The 25,570-nt window shown below is 40.0% G+C and overlaps 1 protein-coding gene, 1 long non-coding RNA gene and 1 other non-coding gene across 4 annotated transcripts in view; 1 reads left to right on the forward strand and 2 right to left on the reverse strand.

The window, feature by feature from the left end:
• Positions 1-21,422, forward strand: part of CCDC150 (coiled-coil domain containing 150) — an 81,274-nt gene extending 59,852 nt beyond the window's left edge. Inside the window, exons 17-27 of one of the 2 annotated variants that reach the window (XM_026492277.4) lie at positions 4,478-4,606; positions 5,271-5,440; positions 7,512-7,605; positions 8,383-8,552; positions 9,735-9,861; positions 17,359-17,553; positions 17,998-18,066; positions 18,167-18,328; positions 19,010-19,096; positions 20,911-21,030; positions 21,306-21,422. In XM_026492277.4, coding sequence (XP_026348062.2) covers positions 4,478-4,606; positions 5,271-5,440; positions 7,512-7,605; positions 8,383-8,552; positions 9,735-9,861; positions 17,359-17,553; positions 17,998-18,066; positions 18,167-18,328; positions 19,010-19,096; positions 20,911-21,030; positions 21,306-21,422 — 1,440 coding nt within the window. Of the gene's footprint in view, positions 1-143; positions 468-4,477; positions 4,607-5,270; positions 5,441-7,511; positions 7,606-8,382; positions 8,553-9,734; positions 9,862-17,358; positions 17,554-17,997; positions 18,067-18,166; positions 18,329-19,009; positions 19,097-20,910; positions 21,031-21,305 lie in introns of those variants that run through there. The other variant, XM_057303657.1, reaches the window with a different exon arrangement.
• On the reverse strand, positions 7,643-22,218 carry LOC125281337 (uncharacterized). The gene is made up of 4 exons (XR_008956084.1): positions 21,214-22,218; positions 20,923-21,134; positions 18,206-18,436; positions 7,643-17,927 (listed from the first exon to the last, which is right to left on the reverse strand). It is a non-coding gene; the product is annotated as an uncharacterized LOC125281337 (long non-coding RNA).
• On the reverse strand, positions 15,066-15,133 carry LOC113250919 (small nucleolar RNA SNORD56). The gene has a single exon (XR_003314251.1). It is a non-coding gene; the product is annotated as a small nucleolar RNA SNORD56 (small nucleolar RNA).
• Positions 22,219-25,570: the final 3,352 nt, after the last annotated feature.

A 25,570-nucleotide genomic window follows, 5' to 3' on the forward strand; every position in this document is an offset into this window, starting at 1 on the left:
TTCTTCATTCTGAAAGCAAAGGAACACATTTTCAAGTATATTTTCCATCAGAGCTTCATATACAATATTGTGTTGTTCCTCATAAAAGAAACATTCATTGAAAAATAACTCTAGGTTTGTTATTTTACTGTTTTTAATTGGTGATGCCTCCAAGAAGAAGGAAATCTCCAGAGAGGCCTGTGTCTTCAAAATTGCTTGAAAGCTATAGGCCCCATGTAAACAACGTAAGGGAAAGAACTTCGTCAGTTGGTTTGCCCAGTGTTATTCCCAATTCTGCACGCCGTGTGACCTTTGCACCTACTCTGACTTCTATGAGAGCTTCTCAGGAGATTGGAGACTCTAGAATCTCTCTAAAGACTCTTTTGAATGCTATTAAAACCATGGAGGGAAGACTGGAAGGTAAAATAGACATTCTTGCTTCAAGACCATTAATAAATGAGTCACCAAATTTTCTAAAACGGGATTCGGTAAGTGAAGACCACAAATTAAATCATAAGGAAATTTCAGATTTATACAACAACGAAGAAAAGTAGTAACAATCCAGAAAGATAACATTTGGAGGTATGAGTAACAACAAGGAAGTTAGGGTCTTCACAAATAAGAAAAACTGACAATGTAGATTGAAACCATCATTTTGGCTAGCACGTAACTGATTTTTAGACAATAACCAGTGAGATTTTTTACTGATTTTGATTTTTAAAAAATTCAAAACATCTATCTAATCTTTTTTTTTTTTTTTTTTAAGATTTTATTTATTTATTCGACAGGATAGAGACAGCCAGCGAGAGAGGGAACACAAGCAGGGGGAGTGGGAGAGGAAGAAGCAGGCTCATAGCGGAGGAGCCTGATATGGGGCTCGATCCCAGAACGCCGGGATCACGCCCTGAGCCGAAGGCAGAGGCTTAACCGCTGTGCCACCCAGGCGCCCCAACATCTATCTAATCTTAATATTCATGGTAAAATGTTTAGATAAAGCCTGCTTTTAAGATAGAAATACATTAATAAACGCCCCAAGAACTTGAACATTGGAAAATATTTTCCAAAGAAAACTTTTTAGAGTATCCATCTTTGCTTGATACTTAAAAATAGAAAGTACTATATAGCTTGTCTTCTAGAGCTGATTACTATTTAGATCTTTTCTGTAAACATTTCTGCTAGTGACCTTTCCATATGTATTTTAAAAACACTGGTAAAATTAAAAAAATTTATTCTTCCTTGAGTCTATTTCTAGAACAAAATCCAGTAGGTTTTCAGAGTCTGTGAATTGGCATCCTTTGTAATATTCTTCTATCCTTAAAGTATTTCAGATGTTACAAGTGAAAATTTTTAAGGAAGTTTAATAATGTTGAAGAAGATGTGGGGAAAAGATACTGTTTTTTTGTTGCTGTTGGAAATGTAAAATGTTACAACTTCTTGTGGAGGACAATTTAGTATCTATCATTTCACCCCACAGTTATACTTCTAGGACTTTTCTCCTACAGATATACCAGCTTATACATATGACATGTTTACAAGATTACTTATTAAAGTTTGTTAATATCAAAAGACTGGAAGCAACCAAAATTTCATAAGTAAGAGACTAGCTAAATAAATTATGGTGTATTCATGGTTTGGAATACTGCCTGAACATATGTATGTATATACTGTATATGTATATAGTGTATATGTATTATTAGATTAAAACAGTCAAGGTTCAGAAGAGTATACATAGTATTTTACTATTTGTATAGTAAAAGGAGAAGGAGGATAAAAAATATATACATATGTGAGTGTATGTATATATATGTAAGCACTTGTAATGCATAGTATAGCTGTACAATGACTCATAAATTGGCAACATTATTTTGAGGAAGAGAACTGGATGGCTGGGAAATTTTTCGCTTTACTCTTTTGTATCTTAATGTGAATGTGCCACTGATTCAAAGTAATTTTATGAACATTTCATTTTCAACAAAAGTGAAGGTAGAGAAAGAATGGTCTTTTCAACAAATGGTGCTGGAGCAGTTGGATATCCAAATGCAAAAAGCTTTTGATTCATACCTTACACCATATGTAAAAACTCCAGGGCACCTAGGTGGCTCATTCAGTTAAGCGTCTGACTCTTGATTTCAGCTCAGATCATGATCTCAGGGTAATGAGATTGAGCCCCTGTTTGCCCCTTTCCCTCTGCTGCTCCTTGCGGGTTCTCTCTCTCTTTCAAATAAATAATAAAATTTTTAAAAAATTAACTCAAAATGTATCAGTCCTAAATGTAAAACCTAAAACTGTAAAACTTATAGAAGAAAACATAGGAGGAAATCTTTGTGATCTTGGATTATTCAGTGATATCTTAGATTTGACATCAAAGGCATGATCCATAAAGGGGGGAAAAAAGATATGACAGCTTATGCTCTTCAGAGATATTAATAGAATGAGATATAAGCTGCAGACTGGGAGAAAATAGTTGCAAATCACATATCTTATAAAGGCCTCATCTCCAGAATGTATTAAACTATCAAAACTTATTAAGAAGAAAACAATTCAATGAAGAAAAAGATATATGGATGATAACTAAGTACTTGAAAAGGTGTTAAACATCAGGCATTAGGGAAATGCAAATTAAGGCTACAGTGAGAGCTGTATACCTATTAGAATGTATAAAACTGAAAAACTGATCACATCAAATGTTAGCATGCAGAACAACTGGAACTCTCCTACACTGCTGAAGGGACTGCCAGATGGTACAACCACTTTGAAAAATAGTTTGGTACTTTCTTTAAAAATGAAACACTACTGTATAACCCAGCCATTCGTCTCCTAAGTATCTATGAAAGATAAATGAAAGCATAAATCTACACAAAGCCTTGTACACAGCTGTTCACAGCAGCTTTATTCATAATAGCTTAAAGCTGGAAGAAACTCAAGTGTCCGGAAGGTGATGGATGAGTAATTTGTGGTATCTCCTATGATAGAATACTGTTCAGCAACAGAAGGCATTGAACTATGGATACCTGAAAAAGATGGAATGCATCTCAAAATAATTATGCTGAGTGAAAGCCGTTCAAAAAAGAGTACATACAATGTCATTCCATTTGTATTAAATTCTAGAAAATAAAAGCTAATTTATTGTGACAGATAACAGATGAGTTGCCTTGTGTGGAGGTGGGGGAACAAGGAGAGACAGAAGGTGGAGATTACAAAGAGCCATGAGAGAACTTTTTCGAGATGATAGAAATGCTTATTATCTTGATTATGGTTTCAGGAGTTTATACACATGTCCAAACTGTATACGTGAAATATACACAGTGTACTGTATGTCATTTATACCTCAGTCATGCTGTTTAAAAAAGGAAAATGTGACTGTATTACCTATACAAAAGTTAAGTACATTAAAATGTTCAACATTCTTGAAATGACAAAACTACAGAGGTCTAGAACCAATTACTGGTTGCCCCGGCACTGGGGATGGGATTGGGAGAGTGTGTGCACACAAAGAAGTAGCACATGTGAATTCTTTTGTGGTGGGACAGGGCAGTTCTGTATCTTGACTGCGATGGTGTTCATGTGAATAACGTGCATGGAATCAGGTTACACAGGTTTTTAAAAAAAATTGTGAAAACGGAGTAAGTTCTGTAGGCCAGTTAATCTAGGTAACAGTAATGTACCAAAGTCAGTTTCCCAGTTTTGATGTTGAACTACAGCAGTGTAAGATGTCACCATTAAAAGTAGCCTGAAGGGGCGCCTGGGTGGCTCAGTGGTTAAGCGTCTGCCTTCGGCTCAGGGCGTGATCCCAGCATTCTGGGTTCGAGCCCCACATCAGGCTCCTCCGCTGGGAGCCTGCTTCTTCCTCTCCCACTCCCCCTGCTTGTGTTCCCTCTCTCGCTGGCTGTCTCTCTGTCAAATAAATAAATAAAATCTTTAAAAAAATAAAAGTAGCGTGAAGAATGCATAAGACTCTTTGTATTACTTTTGTGACATCCTGTGAATCTAGTTATTTCAGTGCTTTTTTTAAAAAGTAATATTTAAGAGTGAGATCATTTGAAATGATTGTGTAGATACTAAAAGTATTTCAGAGATATAAAATACTAACACTTCTAATTAGGATGCATTCTTTTATAACACTATTTTCTTGACGCTACTTAGTATTTATTCGCCTTTTTTTATATTCTGCATTTGTTATATTTTCAAATTCCATGATAATCCATTTCTCCCCCATTTTACATCTAACCTTCATAATCATACCTCCCTTATCACAGTCTGTACTTTCCTGGAGATTGACATATATTAGGTTTGCTCATGTTTATTCATACAGATTTTTTTTCCCCCTTTGGGTTTTCTTTAAAGGGAAAAATAGCTAATAAAACTGGTTTTTATTATAGTGGATAAGCATATTTAATTAAACATTTTAAGTTTGGTTTCCAAATTGCTGTGTCTTATTCTAATTGCCGATTTATGGTGGTTTGGAAAAGTTATTTATCATTTCTTGCTTTCTACTAAGGTGAAATCCATTCTTGAAAAGAATGAAGAGGAGCTCTCACAAGCAGTGAAGTGTCGTGACGCAGCCCTGAAAGAGAGCCAGAAGTTGAAGGGGGATCTCGAGGCCTTGGAGGACAGAGAGAGCAAGAAGGCAAGTCATCAGTCCTTTCTGAGAGTTTGTTACTGACACGAGGTGCTTAAGAAATCTTTCACAAGTCCTATTCCTTCATTTCTTGTTACCTTTAGTAAAAATGAGGATTGATCAGAGGAGGATTTTTTCCTAAAGATAATTTTAGAAGAGCTGTAAAGTGTTACCTTAAAAACACATCATTTAACTCCCAATGTTTTTTTTTAACTTCCAGTCTTAAAAGTCCTAATTTTTTTCTGTTGAAACACACCTGACCTTGGTAATGATGACCTGTCTGCTTATGTGTTATTAACATGTTACTAATTCTGATGGCCTTCAGATGTGTTCTCTTCTGTCCACATAATAAGATCACCTAAGCAGACCAGCCTGGGACACGCACATCTAGAACCAGGAACTTGTTGAATCCATTGTCTCCAGTTAATACACATGCTGTGACGAGACAATAGTTGGGAAGCACTGCAGTTCTCCACAGCGTGTGGGGTCTAGTTTTCCTTTCTCTCAAAGTCACAATAACTCAAGATCTTAACAAAATAAAATATGCTTCAGTTATTCCTCTTAGCATTCTGTCATGCTTGGTTTCCATACTCTTGCCTAGAAGTAGTGGGACTCAGCAACAGCAGAACAACCAGAAAGAATCGAATATCTTTGTCTTGTTTCATTTTCTTAGGTGGGTAACTTTCAGCGACAACTGGCAGAGGCTAAAGAAGACAACTGCAAAGTTACAATTATGTTGGAGAATGTGCTGGCTTCTCACAGTAAGATGCAAGGTGCTCTGGAAAAAGTACAAATAGAGCTTGGGCGGAGGGATTCAGAGATTGCAGGCCTCAAGAAAGAAAGGTACTGGAGATTATTTTTCTGTCTTTGTGCGTGTAGCTGTCTGCTGCGTTCTAGTAAGGAGCGGCATGCGGTCCAGAAACAAAGTCACTTTAAACTAAAGAACTAGCCCCCGTTTGAGAAAAGCATCCTAGGAACTTGACTGGAAAGCAGGGTCTTTTGGTGAATGCACTAACCTCTGCCTCTAGACTTCCCCACCTGCCCTTACCTACAGGTCCTGGCCCGGAGCCACAGCTCCACCGGGCTTCCCAGCCTCCAGCCCAGCAGTGCCTGCTGCACGCTGGCTCCCCCCACAGCCCGCGCTCTTGTGTCCTGGCCATTCCTCCTGCCCAGTGGGGTTTTGTGCAACGCAATGTTCTCTGTAAACTGACGTTCGTATTTGTATTGTCTTTAGTCAAGGAGAGATTTTTGTTTGGAACCATGGACCTCCTTTCAGTCTGGAACAGGTTTTTTCCTCCAATTCCAACCCAAAGTTTGACATATTTCCCTCTCCCTATGTTACTACTCCCTAAGTGTATGAGTATGACAGTTCATCACCTTTACAATGCTACACGCATAAAGTCCTCTCTTTTAGCTTTACATTTCTGAAATGGTGAAATGTAGACCTGTTCAATAAAATACAATATTATAAAAAATAAACACCTAGAAAATTAGGTAGAATAATCTGAAATTAGAAATAAACGTGACTTTTTTTCATAATATTTTATTATGTTAGTCACCATACAGTACATCCCTAGTTTTTGATGTAAAGTTCCATGATTCATTACTTGCGTATAACACCCAGTGCACCATGCAATATATGCCCTCCTTAATACCCATCACCAGCCTATCCCATTCCTCCACCCCCCTCCCCTCTGAAGTCCTCAGTTTGTTTCCCAGAGTCCATAGTCTGTCATGGTTCATTCCCTCTTCTGTTTACCCCCCCCCTTCTTCTTCCCTTTCTTCTCCTACCGATCTTCCTACTTCTTATGTTCCACAAATGAGTGAAACCATATGATAATTGTCTTTCTCTGCTTGACTTATTTCGCTTAGCATTATCTCCTCCAGTCCTGTCCATGTTGCAGCAAATGCTGAGAAATCGTTCTTTTTGATGGCTAATATTCCATTGTATATATGGACCACATCTTCTTAATCCAGTCATCTGTTAAACATGAATTTCAAAGATTCAAAATTCCCATATTTTGTAGTGATGTAAAGGAGTATGTATTCTAGAAGTTCGTGTGCTATATTGCTGCTTTACCCTTCCTGTTTCTACACCATTTAAACCTGTTCTTGGGTCTACAGAATAATAATTGTCTAGTCTAGATAATTAAAGCTAAGTGCCTACTTGAGTTTGAATTATCTATATATTAGTGTCCTGTTTAAAGAGTAATGATTACTTTAGAGGAATCATTCTGAGAACTACTTCTAGTCATGTTTTATAAGTAAACTCCTTTGAATGTTTCAAGTTGCATAGAAGTTTCCCCTTGGGGTTAATAAACAAATGGTTTGAGTTTAATAAGTTCTCTAAAATATATTGTGATGTGTGTATTAGCGGTGCATATCGCCTCTGTGTTATGGGGGAACAGGTGCCAGTTTTATAGTCTCCGTTGTACTGATCTTTATTTTTTACATATTGTAAATGTATGTTACCTCTGAACTTAAAAAGTTAAGGGGATGGTATTAAAAATTGCTTGCCATTCACAATAAAATTCTAGGTAGTTGTATTTAGAAGCAAAATGTCAATAGCAGGCCCTTCCATCTAGAGGGGATATATTTTTGTACTAGTGATATGTATATATGAATAAAATTACCAGCTCATAAGTTAGTCATTAGCAAGTATTGACAGCTTAATGTATCAAACCAAAATGAATCATAGCTGGGACAAATTTTTGATCTCTGGGAGCCTTAATTTCTTAACCTGAAGCCGGAGCTACTCACTGTCACTTGTCAACTCTCAGATACTCTGAGCATCTCTACTTTACTACATAGGCTATTCGAGCTTCTTGGAAGAAGAGTGCCCTGTAACTCCCAGTGGTATCATTCCTAGATGGTTCTTTCCTGTAGTCACTCTTGCTGTGCTTTCCATTTTTAGGGCTCTAAATCAACAGAGGGTGCAGAAGCTGGAGGCGGAGGTGGACCAGTGGCAGGCTAGGATGCTGGTTGTGGATGCCCAGCACAGCAGTGAGGTAAAGGCCACGTGTTTTATAGATGGTAATGTTATTATTTTTGGTGGCGTTGGGATATTGCTCTTTTAGGAAAATGGAGCAAAATAATCAGGGAAATTTCTTTTTTCATCCAAGTCAGAGTTTTGGTTACGAATGGGAAGTGGTCCTGCAGCCTTCCAGTGAATCATTTATTGGCAAACCAGGACCACAGTTATGCCTTTTTATTTACTAACGCATAAATAAGCGCAGAAGTTAAAGTCTCGGAGAATAACTTGTAACTTCAGTCAGAAGTCGCTGGAGTGGTCCCACTCTGAATAAAGAGACACATTTACATGTGTGTGTTCATGGGTGTATGCACTCATGAATATAGCTCTGCATATACGTGCATATATTAAAAGCCAGGGGTATTTCATATAAACAAGCTTTTTCTGGAAGGACATACAAGGAACAAGTGCCTGTTCTTATCTCTCTAGGCAGTGACACCAGAAGGTTATAGGATCAGAAAGGGGAATTAAACTAGTTTAAAATTTTAAAAATAAAAATAAATTCAGTTGGCTCAATTTTTCAAAGCTCGCTGGTAATCAGTGGAGCAGCGTTCTCCCATTGCCTTTGGAGGGTCTCCTAAGCAATGTCTGGAGTAAGTTCTCAGGTACGTATTCCAGGCAGCTGGAATCTTTGGTTCTGGTTCCATCTATTGTTTCAATGGCACTTGATGGTAAGTGAGAGGAGTGAATATATAGTGTTACAGACTTCTTGCATCTGTGGCACTGGAATCAAAAAGAGCCTTCTCTCTTTCAGATGGAGCCTCTACAGAAAGCTCTAGATGTAGCTAGAGAAGACAACAGGAAGCTGGCTTTGAGCCTGGAACAATCTCTCCAGACAAATAATCATCTACAAACAAAGCTTGATCATGTTCAAGAGAAATTGGAAAATAATGAACTTGAGCGACAAAATTTGGAAACCTTCAAGTAAGGGCAGGATAGTCACAGTGAAATTAGGGAAGAGCCTCTGGGAGAGTAAGTTCTGCCCATGGCACAAACCGGTTCGTGCCAGTCTTCACCTTGCAACTGGTACTCCCAGCAGAGCCCTGTTAAGGAGCCAGGCATCCCTGAGCAGCAGACACTAGCTGGCTGGGGTCTGCTCGTTCGGACCTCCTTTCCAGCTCTTCCCTTATCTAGTGTCAGGCTGTTTCTACACATGAAGGTTAAACCAAGACTTAAAGAACATTGCATGTTTCTGCCAACGCTTTCCTATCAAAAGCTGATGTGTCCTTTAGAAGCATGATTTGGGAAAGGAGCAGCAGCAGCCTGGATGGGAATAACCCATCCCATTAGGAGTGGAAGACTCCACCCAGGCAGATCTTAAACCATTGTTTTCGTTTGGGGCCTAAAATTAGGTCAAACCCATCAAGTTCAGGTCAAGCCCCTTGTTTTTTTATGTAAACTGCATCTATGTAAATAGGATTTGGATATAAATAACAGTGCATGAAAATTTTTAATCAGGGGAAATGCAGTGCGCACATAGATCTTTATGCCTTTCAGCTAGTGAACATACTGATACGCAAAAGGCGTAAACCGAAGCAGAGAAGGCATGTTTTCCTATTTATGATCTGTACGAATTTTATGATCTAGTGAAATATTACTGGCTCAAGAAAGGAGCCAGAAAATGTTCTTGGCTTGTTTATTGGTCAAAACAAGTGTATGTATTTCACTCTTTGGGTTGGATATCTTTATATTGAATGACTTTTTGGCTTTTAATGCTATAGGTAAATGCCTTTTCTTTTCCCCTTCTGTTAATGGTCTTCAGACTAGTGAGGTTCACCTGGTGCCTGATCTTTTTGTTTGTAAATCACAGCTTTTGGACAGTTGCACGTTCCCCTCCAGGCCTTCCTTACCTCCTAAAGATGATTTTTTTTTTTAAAGATTTTATTTATTCATTCGACAGAGAGAGACACAGCCAGTGAGAGAGGGAACACAAGCAGGGGGAGTGGGAGAGGAAGAAGCAGGCTCCCAGTGGAGGAGCCTGACATGGGGCTCGATCCCAGAATGCCGGATCACGCCCTGAGCCGAAGGCAGACGCTTAACGACTGTGCCACCCAGGCGCCCCCTAAAGATGATTTCTAAGGTTGACTTTCCCGTCCCCCAAAACAGAGAACGAATGGCTGAGGAATCCAAAATGGAAGCAGAAATGCATGCTGAACGCATAGAAGCTCTAAGAAAGCAGTTTCAAACTGAGAGAGAAACGGCCAAGAAAGCAGCACAACGGGAAATGACTGAGGTATGGAATCAAGGGACAAGAAGTGTCTCTCTAGATGAGTGCCTTTTAAGAGCAGAACCAGTTACAGGATTTCCAGGCATGGCTGCAGTTGTTCTGTGGTCCTTTTAGTCCCTCTGTGATCAGTAAGCCCAGTGTGATTAAGCCATTTCTGTGCTCTTCATGAATTAGAACACACAAAGCTTCTGATACACAGTTCTCTGCCCAGCAGAGGAGTGTCTTGATGAGAGCTTTCCCATCGGACAGTGATCACTAAGGGATAGAGGAAGGAAGTGGCTGGCCATTGGGTAGACATCAAACCCTCTGTCCCCTCCGCTTGCTTCACTAGCACCCATCACTCATTTACCTTCTCCTGAGAGGCATGCATGGTCCCTGTTCTGACGTGTGCTACGTGACCCTTACTTAATTGTGATCTCCACTCTTCACATGAGACAAATAGGGTAAACAGCAGAGGACCTTGGTTGAGTAACTAGAGGCTACGTACAATTCTGAAGGAACTCAAAGTAAGGGTTAGGTGATAGAAGAAGGGGAATGAAAGTACACGATGGAGACGGGCTGAGCTGATGGGGCTGGGACACCCAGTGCAAGGGGATGACCAAAGCTTAGTTACAAAATGAACAGGCCATGTGAGCAAATGAGTAGGATTTCTTTCTCTCGATCAGAGCAGAGACTTTGGGAAATGTCCAAGAGTGGGTAGCTGGGATGGTACCAGCTGGTAGCTGACCTTGACTGAGTAGAGTATTAGAGGTGAACTTTCAGTTCGAAGTGGAGTTCTGTGGCTTTTTAAGAAATGGGTGGTATCATGTAAGCACAATTCTAGGAAGGGGAGTCTGGTGGTAGTGGAGAGTAGGTAAGAATGAAGAGAAACGGGAGGCATGTAGACCCAGAAAACTACAACAGTTACTTTGGGCTTTCAAAGATTAGGGCCAAGCAACATAGTTCAGTTGAAAATAGAGAATAATTAAATCAAATAGGTATTTTAATAGAAAAATCATCAAACAGGCACTAAATGTTGTATCATGAACAAAGGGGAGGGAGGAATTAAAATTACTCCAAGACCTGCTTGGAGTGGCTGGTCTACAGGTCTATATTTTGCCAACTTTGGTGTATTTAGCAACTGCAATTTACAGAGACGATTTAGAAAAGTTATAAGTTACAAAACTATTTAAACATTAAAATGTTATAAAGGGAAACAAAAAGGTACACTGAAATTAAAGGCACCTTTAATCAGAGATAGTTGTCAGAATACTTATAAAATTTAAATCCTTTTAACAAGGATCACTGAAGATTGTGAACTTGTGAGGAGCCCAAGGGAGGAGTGAATGTGAGGTCAGGGGGCTGTTAGCAGCGGCGGGCGGGGCGGGGGGGGCTCAGGGTGCGCCACTCGAGAGTCCCGGCTCTGCCTCTTATTAACAGGGTGTTAATGAACTGTCTGCAGGTAATTTCAGAGTCTGTTTCCTCAGTCATAAAATGGAAATCATCATAACTACTTTCCAGGGTTTTGGCTTTTTTTTTAAGTTGGAAAAGATATGTAATTATCACAGTGCCCGAACTTAAGTACAGAGTAAGCGGTCACTGTTAGGGCTTACCTAGTTTTGACAAAGCTGTGATTAAGGTAAAGGTAGAATATAAATAAAAAGGCCAGCACTGTGGCATAGAACTAAGGAATGAGCTAGTGTAGAAAGAAAAGGTACAAATAACCTTAGCACGTCAAACACTACCAGCTGTCCCGAGTACTGCATTCTTCTCCCTTCTCTGCTGCCACCTCTTCCGAAAAACCAAGCGGCACTGATTCAAGGGCAGTGGAGGAGGAGCTCTCTATAAAATGATTTAAGTCATGTTCAAAGATAAACTGAAGCATATTAAAATTTTCAGAGTTTATTGGAGCAAACCTTCTAATGAGGTAGTATCCAATCTAGCAGACAAAAAGGTGCTTCAGGGAGCGGTACAAGATGAAAGGCTTTCAGAGGCAGCCAGGAGTGGGAGCAAGATACATTAGGCACTAAAGCAGGTTGGTTAGAGCAAGGTACTTTCCTTCAGGAGACGGCAGGCTTGGCAAGCGTATACATACATTTCTTACTTTCTAGAAGTATATTCTTCCTTATCGTATCAGGCAGATATCTCATGTCTTATGGCTTAGATCGTTTGCCTGGTGGTTAGCAACCGTGAATGTGCAGGTCAAGGTTTGGAGAGAATACAGCCCACTAGGGAGACTGCTGTGATGATTATCAGCAGGATAATTCCCAATGTCTAGAGTGTCCTTTGGAGCCATGATCCCCAAGACCCAAATCAATCAGAGTCAAATAAGGGAAGGACTGTTGAAGGAGTCACTTTCTTAAGCCAGCTAGCTTGTCCAGTGATCTGAGTCTCAGCTTCCGCAGAAGTGTCAGTCTAAGTGCAGCATGCGGTGTTGGCCGCAGCACAAACACCTCCTTCTTCAGCTCAAAGATGATAATAGCCCATCACCCAGAACAGTTCAGGCAGAGAGTCCGGGGGGTAGGGGGGGTTGTGTGGGCAGCTATTTAAACCAGATCTCCTTCTCTTCTTAGTCAATTTGATTTTGAGGCCTCCACACCACATACTTACATAAGACCAGATGTCAGATGCAGCCTTCTTCAGTTGTGAAATATTCACCGAAGGTTTGACACCTTCTCATTTGTCAGGGAGGTCAGTGCTCAGGAGTACGTAGTAGGGTCTTTTCCAGGAATCTCCCTTTTGCAAAAGTATCCAAGTGTAACAACAGCTGCTGGTAAATTATAAAAGACGTTAATATGCTCATGTTTAAAGATCTGATGAGAGTTCACTATAATAGACTTGATAAGGATATGGGGTTATCTCTGTTATACCATTTTAAGATAACTGGAATTATGACTGATAAAAGGATATATCAGATTTTTAGGAATTTCCTACAATTGCTAGAACACATATTAATAACATACATTGTGCAAATATGATGTAAGGCTTATCAGTTCTTTGACAGTGCTTCCCATGTAATTTAGCATACTAAATAAACCTAATTAGTTTAACATCTCTCTTTTACATGGCAAGACACAAATCCTTTGAGATTTTTCAGGGACTCTCTGAAATCTCAGAATTACTTTGAGATCAAAAGGACTCCATTTAGAATTTGATTTGGGGAAGCTGTCAAAACATTTGAACATCTGATTAAGATCACAATTATGAAATATTATTTAAACAAAGTGACAACGGAAGTTTTAAAGGCAAATACAGAAAGTTGTATAGTTGTGAACAAAATTTAGCTCTTAAGAAAACCCAGTCTTCTCAATGTTAAGTAATCAGAGACCTAATAAAAGACAATGTGAAGTACAGGAAGTTATTTTGATAAGATGTAAGATCTTTGTTTTTCTGGGAGATTACCCAAAAGATTAAAAACAAAACACAAACTTTTCACAGCCTCTTATCAAGAACAGACCAATAGTCCAAGAAAGCTCTGTCCATTTAATGAAAACCAAATTCTAATTTTGCACCAAACTTATTCTTTAAAAACTTGAATAAATCCATTTTAACTTAGCTACCTTGACCACACATAAACTTCCTTTTCTTTCCACAAATCTTTCTTTTTTCCATTCAGACTTTGTTCTCTTTTTCTCTCTCATTCTGGAACAGTTATTTTACTTTCCTTACTACTATTCATAGTTTCCTTTCACCCTTATTATTTGAAGTAATTTTAATTACACTTATTGACTAGAATCCTTAACCCTTAGAATCCTTATTCCTAGGGAAAACTAAGAAATAAGCAATTGTGGAAAAGTATGTTACACTAACATTCTGTGAGTTAGCAAGTTTATAAATACATTTTTTACTTTCTAGAAGTATATTCTTCCTCATAGTAAACTTTCTAATGTAGCACGACCTGTTTACTAACCCAAATATCTTTAGTTCCTCTGTTAAAGGAAGCCAGAAGTGGATAAATGTATGTTTAGTAATTAATGTTTTGGTATTTTATTTGGAAATGATCTAGATATTAAATGAGTATCAATCATTTGTTTTAGGGTAATTTCAAGGTTTCTAGTTAACAAAAAACATGATAATTTTACCCAGAATTAGAAAATTTTATCCTACATCTCTAACAATTATGTTTAGATTACTTATGAAAATTTCATGAGATATTAAACAGCTAACCATGATCTTAAATTACCTTTCTTGCTGACAAATTCTGTAACAGAGATAGATGAGCTGATCTGACTTATAGTAAACGCAGAAGTATTACAGCTAATGCTGATAATTCTGAAGACATGGATGTTTTAAGTAAAAGGTAGCTTAAGTTTGTTGTTTTATTTGTTGACAATTATCCTAGATCTTGTGAACTTGGTATGTATAAATACTTGTCTTTAAACCAATTAAATAGAACTCTTTACAAATTCATTTTGGCAATACCATTCAAAGGAGGGAAAAAGTCTCTAACAAGCATACAGAGACATAAACGTGCAGGCACAAACAGATCTTACAAGTTTCATTTTACAACTTTAGTTTTGAGACAGGTACAATAATGCAAAATTCACTAGTTTATAAAAGAACAGTTGAATCCAAATTGTGTTTTTGGCAAATGGAATAAAGTTAATGTTACCTGTTCGGGCTAAAGTTTTTAACTCCTATTTGTGAAGGACACTTTTAAGGGTTTTCCATGGGCCTACTTTTCAAAATATCCTTTCCTTTTTTTTTCCCCCTCCCAAGAATCGTCTTCATTCCTGGAGTAGACCAAGTAGAATTACTTATACCTCAGAAGTCACAGAAAAAGAATATAAGTTGCACCAAGGAGGATTTTGTTCCCTAAATCCAGATCTTTTATAATATCTGCAAGCCTTAGATGAATTAAGAGAGTTTTGGGGATTGGTAAAAAGAATGGGTGGCCTTTGAATTGTTCTGGAGCTGAATTTCTATTATTGTACACTTGATTTACAAGTACTGTTTTTAATTTCTCAAAGAATTGGGTTACAACCTTTAATGATGTACAGACTGACCCACCCAGCCAACTACATCATCTTCGATTTGCTTCTTGGTATCAGGGAGATCTTCAACTAAGATGGAAATCAAAAGATCCTTATGTTTCAGATTTAGAGCTGTGTGTCTTTGGAATATTTTAGTAGATCCTTCCAATAGAGACTTTAGAATGGTTCTCTTTCTCTCTAGGTACATGGTTTCATTTAGCTAAGGGGAGAAGGACTTATTTTTTTTTTCCCTCAGCTTCACTCAGACCCAAAGTATCAGCACTTTGGTGAATTGCTCTTGACAAAAATTACTGCCATCATAGCAGAGGGAAGAAAGGAACTTTTAAAAGTCGATCAGGCTCTGAATATAGCTGTCTTCTGACCACAGAGCTACTTTAAATCCTTCAGATATCTTGCCAGGTTTTAGCCAGGACAAACAGTAAAAATTCCTAGCAGTATTGAACAACCCCATGGATGCAAGAGAAGTCCCCAGAGAAGGCACAAAAGATAATCCCCGCCCAAGTTCCAGAGCCACTCCCAAAGATAACCAAGAGAATTGGCCCGGCTGGCCAAGTCAGTAGCTTCCTAGCCAACCATATTTTTAGATCCTCTAACCTGGTGGTTGCCTAGCCAAGTTCTCAGGACACAAAACCAGATAAACAAGAGGGCAGTAGCTAGTCCTAGGAGAAAAAGAATCAACAACAAACGGGTACCCGAAAGCAGATTCACAAGGCGCAATTCAAAGATCTGATTCTTACACCTATCTTTTGCCTGACAGTCTGAATTGGAAGGGACAACGTGAAATTTTACTTTTCCTCTCTCAACCAGACACCACAGATAGACATCTGAGAGAGCTGACTTTGGTGAGAATCGTCACCCTTTGCTAGATTCTGCTAGTTTTCCAGATCCTGTCTGTAGGCTCTGGGCAAGTGGAGGGTTTCCAGCAGGTCTCATTCTAGTCACCAGAAACCAGAGAGGGTGAAAAATAATTTTCCTTCTACCCTTTATAAGTGCTTGGCTTTGCTTCTCTAGAGTACCTCATACATGGATAAGCTTATTTAGGTCAAAAGTTCTCCATGGTAGCCCCTGTAATTCAAAATAATAAGCCTTAAAGTTTTATTCACCTGAGGCCTCACACTGGACCCACTCCAACTCTGGACCCAGTCCAGGAAAAGAAAGGCTCAAAGTTTGACAGCTGCTAACACAAACGCTGCAGAGCTAGGATCTAAGAGGGACTTACTATGGCCTCCAGAGGCGTCGAGGAAGCAGGAACTCGGTGGGTACTTATACCTGGTTGTTCGTTGCTCCTGGGGACCAGTGCTCTCCTTCCTTTTTCTCTTCTGATGCCAGAACTGTTAAATATTTAATATGCTTCAGTTTATCTTTTCAGAGTTTATTTGAACAAAGACTGATTCAAATTGTGCTTTACCCGATCTGGCAGAGCGTTCCAAGGAGCTGTACAAAATGAAGGCTTTTTACAGGCAGAAGGCGGCAGGAACAAGCTGTACTAGGCAGTAACTTGACCGGTTATTGCACAGTTTCTTACCATCAGGGGATGACAGGATCAGGCAATTCCCGACAGACTCGTTTAAGAGTTCATTGCTGGGGGGCGCCTGGGTAGCGCAGTCGTTAAAGCGTCTGCCTTCGGCTCAGGGCGTGATCCTGGCGTACCGGGATCGAGTCCCACATCAGGCTCCTCCGCTATGAGCCTGCTTCTTCCTCTCCCACTCCCTCTGCTGTGTTCCCTCTCTCGCTGGCTGTCTCTCTGTCACATAAATAAATAAAATCTTTAAAAAAAAAAAAAAAAAAGAGTTCATTGCTGGGAATGCCAAAACTATAATTCAGTCTCGGTTGGTGATGTAGGGCTTAGCATAAGGAACTCCATTCAGGGCTATTGTCGTTTTTAACAGTAATCTCTATGCCACTTTTCCACTAGACAAGTTTATTAAAATCTTTAAAAACTGAAAGCAGTATTATAAAAAAATCTATGCAATGGTAGTAACGGGCAAGTATTTATATAAATTACCTTCTAATTTTCAGTTCTCCAGACATGAAGTCACAAGCAACAGAAAAGAGGAGAAAAGCTTAAAAGCTGTGCAAGTGTGCCAGGCTCTCCCTTCTTTTTCTACTTATTTAACTAGGAATCCTAGGAGATAGGTCATTTGCATACTTTGCCATTGGTGAACCTGAGGCTTAGGAAAGTTAATTACTCAAAATTACTTGGCTGATAAGTGCTGCAGCGGAGATTTGAACTTAGGTTGGACTCCAAAGTCAGGCTCTTTAAAAGCAAATGATGAACATCTATTTACATTGTTCATCTATTCTAGAAGATTGTATTTAGTGTTAAAAATTATGAAAAACAAAACAAAAGATGAAAACCACTTTAGAGTTTTGCTCCACAGTTCTTAACGAGACATTATTATTGCCTCGCTTACCCTCCTCTTTAAAAGAAAGGTCCGAAGAGAACTAAATACGGGGACAGTACTAATCATAAGCTTCTTTTACTGAATGGAAGGTTAAAATGATTGAATTTTCCCCTTGTGTTCCACAGCTGAGGAAAGCCCTTGACGAAGCCAACTTCAGATCAGTGGAGGTAACCCGGACCAACCGAGAGCTGCGGCAGAAACTGACAGAGCTGGAGAAGATCCTGAACAGTAGCAAGGAGAAAATAAAGAATCAAAAGGCCCAAATTAAGCTCCACTTGTCGGCTAAGGCGAATAATACTCAGAATGTAGAGAGGATGAAGGTTGTATGAGAAACGCTAAGTCTCCCCTCACTTCCTTAGTATCTGATGAGGATCAGGCAGGTGGTGGGGTTCAGTGAAGATGGTTCCAGAGTCTTAACAGCGCCTGTGTTCTCTGGGAGTTACAGCTACACCTGGGCCGTGGGCACATTGCCCGGAGGGGGAGGGAGATGGTTACTATCTCTTTTTCCAGCAGAGATACCGCTGTGTAGAGGTGTGGTTTCTCATTAGCTGCCATGTCACCTTCTGGCTCCCCATCTACTTCTTTCACAGTGATTCCACAGGATTTGCTCTTTCAGGGTCAGTGGGCCAGACGGGATGGAGGGCCCGGCAGGAGCTGAGAATTGTGGGTCTCATGTGGGATTCTTTTTGTCATCCTATAGGCAAAAAGAGCAAGCCAGTTTTTCCACTGATCATCTTTCTATGTTATTTCCACATTACTTTCAGCAAATAGAAACAGATTTGAGGCAAATGGAGCTAATTAAGGATCAATATCAGAAAAAAAATTATGAACAGGTAGATGATTTTCACAAACTCCATGTTCACTATGTGAATGCATAAAATCTCAGAGGCGGACAGCTTCACCAACTGCTTCCCTCTTTGTGCCCCCTCCCAGTCACTGAGTATCCAGAAGTTCGTATCTGAAATGACTAACCTACAGAAGGAGATGCAGCTGTTGGCCAAGAGCCAGTATGAGACATCAGCGCGGAACAAACAGCAAGAGCTGCGACTCGAGGCGGAGCGGAAAGTAAGGCAGGAACTGGAGAGCCGGTGCCAGGTGAGAGGCTTCCACGGGGTCTTCTCAGAGAAGAGCAGTGAATGGTGTGTACCGAAACCCAGCATCAGAGCACCTAGATTTTCTGGATTCTGTAGAAGAAACATAAACCTGCAAGAGGAAGAAGTCTGTAGCTTTGAATATGGCACATATTCTCAATTTTCAATGTATAAAATATTCATTCTTAACAGCTGAAGCTCCCATATGCAAAATACTGGTTCCTAGACTTCTGACTTGAATTTCATAGTCTTTCAGGAACTTCATACCCTTTGGTTCTTTCCTGAAGCTCAGATACACCTGCCGCTGTGATAGGACTCATAGCTACACCCTGCCTTCTGAAAAGCATAACATTCTATCACTGAGAAGGGACTTCCAGAGATCATCAAGCTCTCGCCTTTCAGCAGACGTTGTCTCCTGTGAAAAAGTATTCCTTCAGTTCTGGAAAGAGATGTTAATCACTTCTTCCTCAGGAGAATACATAAAATCAAAATCTGTGATCAATGCATTATGTATATACCACTGAGAGGAACAGTTTTTATCTTGTATTTTGGTAGCACCTGAAGTTAGAAAGTATAATCCCGTCATACTTTCATAATTCGGCTGCCCATTTATTACGATATGGAAGCTTTTTGTTCCATATGGTACATTGGGAATTTGTAAAAAACCTTTCTGTCACATTTTCAGGAATTGGAAGAAACTATCAGACACCTAAAGAAATGTAAAGAAGCAACAGAGCATAAACTGAAAGAAGCCAGTGTGGAATCAGAACAGGTAAGCCATGGACATAAAGACTTAGACAAGTCCAGGTAAAATCCTTCCTTAACATAGTTGTTAGTTAAGTTACTGGTTCTTGCCTGTTACACTCCTATGTCTTATGTCTACTCTGAAGAAGAATTTTAAGATTGACATTCTGCGTCCTGATAAGAGAATGCTGAAATACTACTGACTAAACCAAGTCCAAGTCTCTACCCCTAAATATAAGAAGGGAAGACCAGCATGTGTGTAGATTTTAATGCATTACTGCTTGACATCACTAATAAAAATGGAAGCTCTCTGTTCAGTCAATAACTAGAAATGTAAACTAGGCCCTATTTTTTAGTTTTGTTTTTTTTAAGTAATCTCTCCACCCAACATGGGGCTCAAACTCACAACCCTGAGATTAAGACTTGCTTGCTTTTCTGACTGAGCCAGCCAGGCACCCCTCAAAGGCTCTTTTAATTTGTGACTTTGCTTTCTCTAATCTTAAATAGATCTTTTTGAAGGTATTTAAAATCAAACATTTCTTAGAGCTAGAAAGGATCTTTGAAATCATTGTCTGACACAACCACTCCTCATTTTCCAGATAAGAAAACAGATTCTTAAGGTATCATGGTGACGATTTCATCCGTTGGTCATGATTTGTCCTTTTTATAGCCATTAAATGACAGGACAATAGGACTATCAGAATGGTATATTAAAAGGAAAATGGACTCTGACACACATGAGTTTGAATGCCAGCTGAGACATTTGCTGTGCCCTTGAGGAAGTTACATTTACTTTAACTCATCAGTTACCACATCTAGAAAAGTCAGGATAGTAAGACTTACTCTGAGTCATCTAACAGCATGACAGAATAGTAAGTTTCAGTAAGTAGCACCTTCCTTCTCATCCACCATACAAGAGGGGACCTGATGTACAGGGCCATTTCAAGCATCTTTCCCTTCACCCCTGGTAAAGAGTGCTGGAGAAAGGTGGGGTTGGGTTTGGGGAGGGGGGTGTGAGAATATCCCTGGGATTAGGATATACAAACAGCCCTGGAACGTACTTGAGCTTTGTAGCTTTCCACAAACGAGAATGCTGTCCATGAAACAAATAACCACATGGGGAAAACAGTCATTTTACTTTTTATTCTAGAGGATATGTTCTGGAGCTATTTTGAAGCAACCTTTATATAACCTAAAAACCTGTCAGCTTTGCCTTAAAATACTGAAGTATCCCACACATACACAAGTGCCAGGCACGTATAGGCACTTAGTAAAAACTTGTCAAATAAACAAATACTGATTCCAGATCATCTTCAAAGGCAGACTACTAGAAGTCTAACAAAGGTAATTTGGAAGTTTGTGCTTAGGAGCTATAGTCTAAAATATTTTGATGATAAAGGAAATAAAGAGAATGCAATGTACACTAAGCTAGTCCAGTCTTATACTAATTCAGTTACTTTCATAAAGCCCAAAAGAAAGATCTAGTGTGGGGACTCTGGAGACTATTTAGTCTTAACAGAACTCAAAAATTCAAACTATGGTTTGAACTACCATAGTTCGCAGTGCCATCTTGTCCTTTTCATTCTTATTTTCCTCCTGGGTCCTCTTACTTTCCGATCACATCCAGGAAATACTAATAAATGCATGAAAGCAGCAGGCGTTCAGCTCTGCATTCACAAATCACTCCCATCTGTAGGACGTATGTTATGCAAATAGGTTGCAAGGACCTTGCATTCAGAATTTGGGTCTTTAAACATCTGGGTAAAAAGGTCTCTGGAACTAATACACAAAAAACATAACTTTCTTTGTTGTGATTTTAACTGATAACTCTTACATGTTCAGATAACAGCTAACCTGGAAGAAGCTCATCGCTGGTTTAAGTGCAGGTTTGATGGCCTCCAACTTGAGCTGACGAAAAACCGGCTGCAGAGGCTTCCCCGAGAAGATAGGTGGCTGGAAGAGGTAGGGGGTTTAGACAGGGCTGCCTTCTGCCTCTCAGACTTCTCATTGCAGAATTTCTCTCTTCATCCAGCTGCTCTCCCCACTAATCTTTAGATTTCTTTAAACTGCCAGGAAAACAAATGAACTAAATTTCTTCCTTAAAAGTTGCACGTCTCCCAGTCCGTCTAGAGTAAAACCACTCACCTGGAGGAATAGATAATATTCATAAAGACAAAATGGGTCCTCAGCTCTGCAGGTAGTTTTGAACAGTGTTAGGTCTGTTTTCTTTCCAACAGGACCAAGGTAACAGGCACGATGTGGCATTCAGCCAGTCTGCTCTACATCGATGGGAGAATAAACAGAATCTTAAACTTGTGCCCAAGAAGTGTCATTCTGAACTAGAGAGAAAGTGAGGTCCTTGACAGAGGCGCGTCTTCATTCAGAGCTGCACCGCCGTGATTGCCTGAGCCCCGCAACCAGCGCTGGCCTTTTCCACAGTCATCAGAACATGAAGTCTTTGATGGGGGCTGAAGGTTTTGGACTTGAGTTTATCGTTTTATGAACTTACTGATATCGGTACAGAACCACCCCCATCTTTTTTGTCCTTTTCCCCATTTTCCACCCAATAAATTTATATTAATTTATTGTATGATAGGAGATGCTGTTGCATAATGCTTGGCTATTTTTCTAAGTACATTTTATCAAAAAGCACTGAGGTACTAGATGATAGGGCAACCAAATGATAGACTAGGGCATTTCACTGAAACAAAATATCCTAACATCTAGTAGATAATCCCTGGAACTGGAATCACCTGGAAAATGATGGAACTTTTCCACATACAAACATATACCCTTTTATGCTAGATAGTTACCAGCACATCTTTAGTAAGAGGATATCTCTCTTCTGTATTTTATTAAGTTCTACCCCCAGTGTGGAGCGTGAACTCACCACCCCGAGGTCAAGAGTCACACGCTCTACCAACTGAGCCAGCCAGGCACCCCTGTATCTATTTTTATATAAGAGATTGTATTTACAGCTTCCTTGGACAAGCAAATTATTCTGTATAGCAGTCTGCTCTGCTCCAGGAAACTATGCCTGAGCAATGTAGCTCTTCCTTACTATAGTAAGCAATAAATCCCCATTTTGTATTTCAGATACTGGGTGGTAGATTATATGCATTAAGTCGGGGTTACCATAATACCTAGCTTAATTGATGCTCAAGCCATGGCAGCTACTGATACTATCAGGACCTAAATCAAGTGAGCAATTGTGAAATTGGAGAGAATGCCAAAAATAAGACGCTCAGAGGTTGAAGAGCCCACCACTGCCATAAAAAGACAAAGCTGAGTTTAACGCTCAGGCTGGTAAGGGAGAGCGGTGTTGGTCAGACAGAGTCCTGCCTGAGCAGAGCAGACTGCTGACCCTATATGGGGTTTGGGGGAGGCATGGAGTTCAAGGATTTCAAGACTTTCAGAGGCTTATAAGGCTTGATGCCATCTGTAGAAGTGTAGTTAATGGGGGTGAGACTGTTCAGTGGCATTCAAACAAGTTTATTGGAGTGCGTCCATTCCTGTTGTTGGACTTCAGAGGTGAGGGCTCACTGATTGGCAGGCCAGGAAAAGCCGCCTCAAGGTGTCTAACTTCCACAGAATCTATCCCTGTGGACTCTTCATAAGATATAGTCAGTTGAGGGGACCAGGGAGTCAATCTTGAAATAGTCTAACCAAGAGCCCCACAGAACAGTTGACCTTAGTCCTGAATTCTTTGTAGGAAAAAAGATCCCAGTTTACTGTACGGGAGAGATGATCAACCTTAATGGGTTTAAATCCACCCTTCCTGAGCGTTGTCATGACCTTGACTGTTACTGGCCAAGAATCTGTTTATCTCCCTCATCCGGAGCAAAGACATTTTTCTTCACTTGTGTATATTGTCCTTAAAGAGTATCATTATTGATAAAGTCAGTGTAACGTAACTTTTTATCATTTTTTAGGTTGGCTATACTAAACAATAGCTTGGGAGAAGTGAATTCTAGAGTTAGGCCGGTGATCATTTCTAGTAAAGCTTATAGTTAGCCTATTTAGAGTGCTACATTTGCGGAAGTGTTTCTATAGTACCTTTGTAAGTGTCTGTTGTAGACACTAGCTTCCACGGTGGGCCTCTACATCCATCGGAAACAACCAAAAAACAAACAAAAAGTCCAACGGTGTTTAAGACGCCAGATATCACGTGACAAGGAAAAATGATCCCTGAGAGAGAGGGACCAAATGAGGTGAACCCTGCTATTGCCCCTAGCTTTGAGCCTTCAGAGCGTTCATGCTGCATGGCCAGGAGGGCAAATCAAGGTGGGCACCCTGAGTTAAGGAGCTGGAGCCCAGGGAGACAAGGACGACTGGAGTCCAGGACCCAGGCCCAGAGAGGAGAGAGCTGCACGGAGGGAGAACTTCAGAGAGGTCCTGAAGTTCCTCTGAGGATTCAGCTGGGTACTGGTCAGCACATGCACGGGAAGAAGCCCCCCAAAGTGGAGAAAGAATCATCCAAAAGGGTCCAAGTTTAGAGCGCCACACACAGTACCAGTTCGCACCAGCCAGAATCAGAAACCTCATAATTTACAGGACACTGTAAAAGAGTATCGGTCTCAGATGTATAGACTAGTTAACCCTACAGTGAGCACTGCTCTGCTCCTAACGAATCGTAAAAGGGCAAGACCCCAAATGACCCATTTCCAAGTAACTGCATTCCAAAACAGAGCGCAGGAATATTTAGAGGAATACAAAAATATATGGCACCCATCAAGGTTAAAAAAAAAATCACAATTTGTGGTATTCAAAATTATCAGGTATATGAAGAAGCAAATTTGACCCAGAACTAACATAGATGTTAGGAGTGACAGAGACATTAAAACAGTTACTGTAGCTATATGTTCAAAGAATATTATAACAATGGATAATAGGAAAAAGAAATTGAAAATAATAAGTAGTAGAAAAATGATGGGTGGTTTGCTTTAGCAATAGACTTACCCATGTGGTAACATCAGACTTAAAGGGGATTCTAATACAAGATCTGAAGATGTTTTGACTTTTTTGACAACTATAGTGCTGAAGCAAGGAGACTAAGCTGTGGCTACTGAATTAAGGGATAGGCAATGGTATTATGTCTGCTGTTTTAACACCCACCCACCTTCTCCTGTTAGTACAAAAAGATTTATGAAAATCTAGGAAGAATCAATCTGGATTCTGATCAGTGATCCCAAAGTATCAGATATGGTTGAGACTTAGGAAAGGACTCAAAATTGCTGTAAATTCTCATTTTTTAGAGTGGTTTTAGTAAACCAAAGCAAATAATGATCATTTCCTCTCAAACTTCTATAATTACTACACATTTTCAAATTCATCTTTTATTACCATCTTTTGTCATAAAGTCATTTTTATATTAAGACAAAACCGCTCTCGGGGTACCTGGGTGGCTCAGTCACTAAGCGTCTGCCTTCGGCTCAGGGCATGATCCCGGAGTCCTGGGATCGAGCCCCACATCAGGCTCCTCCGCTGGGAGCCTGCTTCTTCCTCTCCCACTCCCCCTGCTTGTGTTCCCTCTCTCGCTGACTGTCTCTCTGTCAAATAAATAAATAAAATCTTTTTTAAAATTTTTAGAAAAGACAAAACCACTCACACTGTAAGTCATTTGGCTTTTCTTTTAGGCAACTTTTTTGTTGGGGGGGGGGCAGGGGCAGAGAGAGAAGGAGAGGAAAATCTTAAGCAGGCTCCACGCCCAGTGCAGGGCCCTACATGTGGCTCAATGTCACAACCCTGAGATCATGACTTGATCTGAAATCAAGAGTCAGATGCTTAACCAACTGAGCCACCCAGGCACCCTGCTTTTTAGACTTTAAGATTTCGGCCTGAAGGATCTGATGTTCCAGAGTTAGTAGGATGAGTTAACTAACACTTGTATCAAGTGCTGTTCTATTTCACTTGGGAGTTTAGAGGAAAGACAGAATTGCGGGCTCATCTCCCCGAGTGGCATCATTAGATTTCAGATGGTTGTCCTTCAGCTTCTATTAGCCCAATGATGTTTTTGCTTGCAGTTTCACCCAGTCTCTTTACTGACAGGCTTCCAGTTCTTAACAGAAGATCTTTTGGCCTCGTTTTTATCTCAGGGGTCAGTTGTTTTATACAGACAGCCAGAGCTCATTTACACGTCTAAGACTCTACTGGTTTTCTAAAATAGTTTCACATTTTAATGTTTTGTCTTATAAAATTCCCTAGTTTAGATTTGAGTCCATTAACAAAAAGGAGACAAGGCTCTTGCTTTGGCTATTGGGTCTACCTCAGGACACTATTTGTAAGAAGAGCAAAATATCTGGGGCGCCTGGGTAGCGCAGTTGTTAAGCATCTGCCTTCGGCTCAGGGCGTGATCCCAGCGTTCTGGGATCGAGCCCCACATCGGGCTCCTCTGCTATGAGCCTGCTTCTTCCTCTCCCACTCCCCCTGCTTGTGTTCCCTCTCTCGCTGGCTGTCTCTATCTCTGTCAAATAAATAAATAAAATCTAAAAAAAAAAAAAAA

This window comes from Ursus arctos, unplaced genomic scaffold (genome assembly GCF_023065955.2).
Source record: "Ursus arctos isolate Adak ecotype North America unplaced genomic scaffold, UrsArc2.0 scaffold_1, whole genome shotgun sequence".
NCBI lineage: Eukaryota > Metazoa > Chordata > Mammalia > Carnivora > Ursidae > Ursus > Ursus arctos.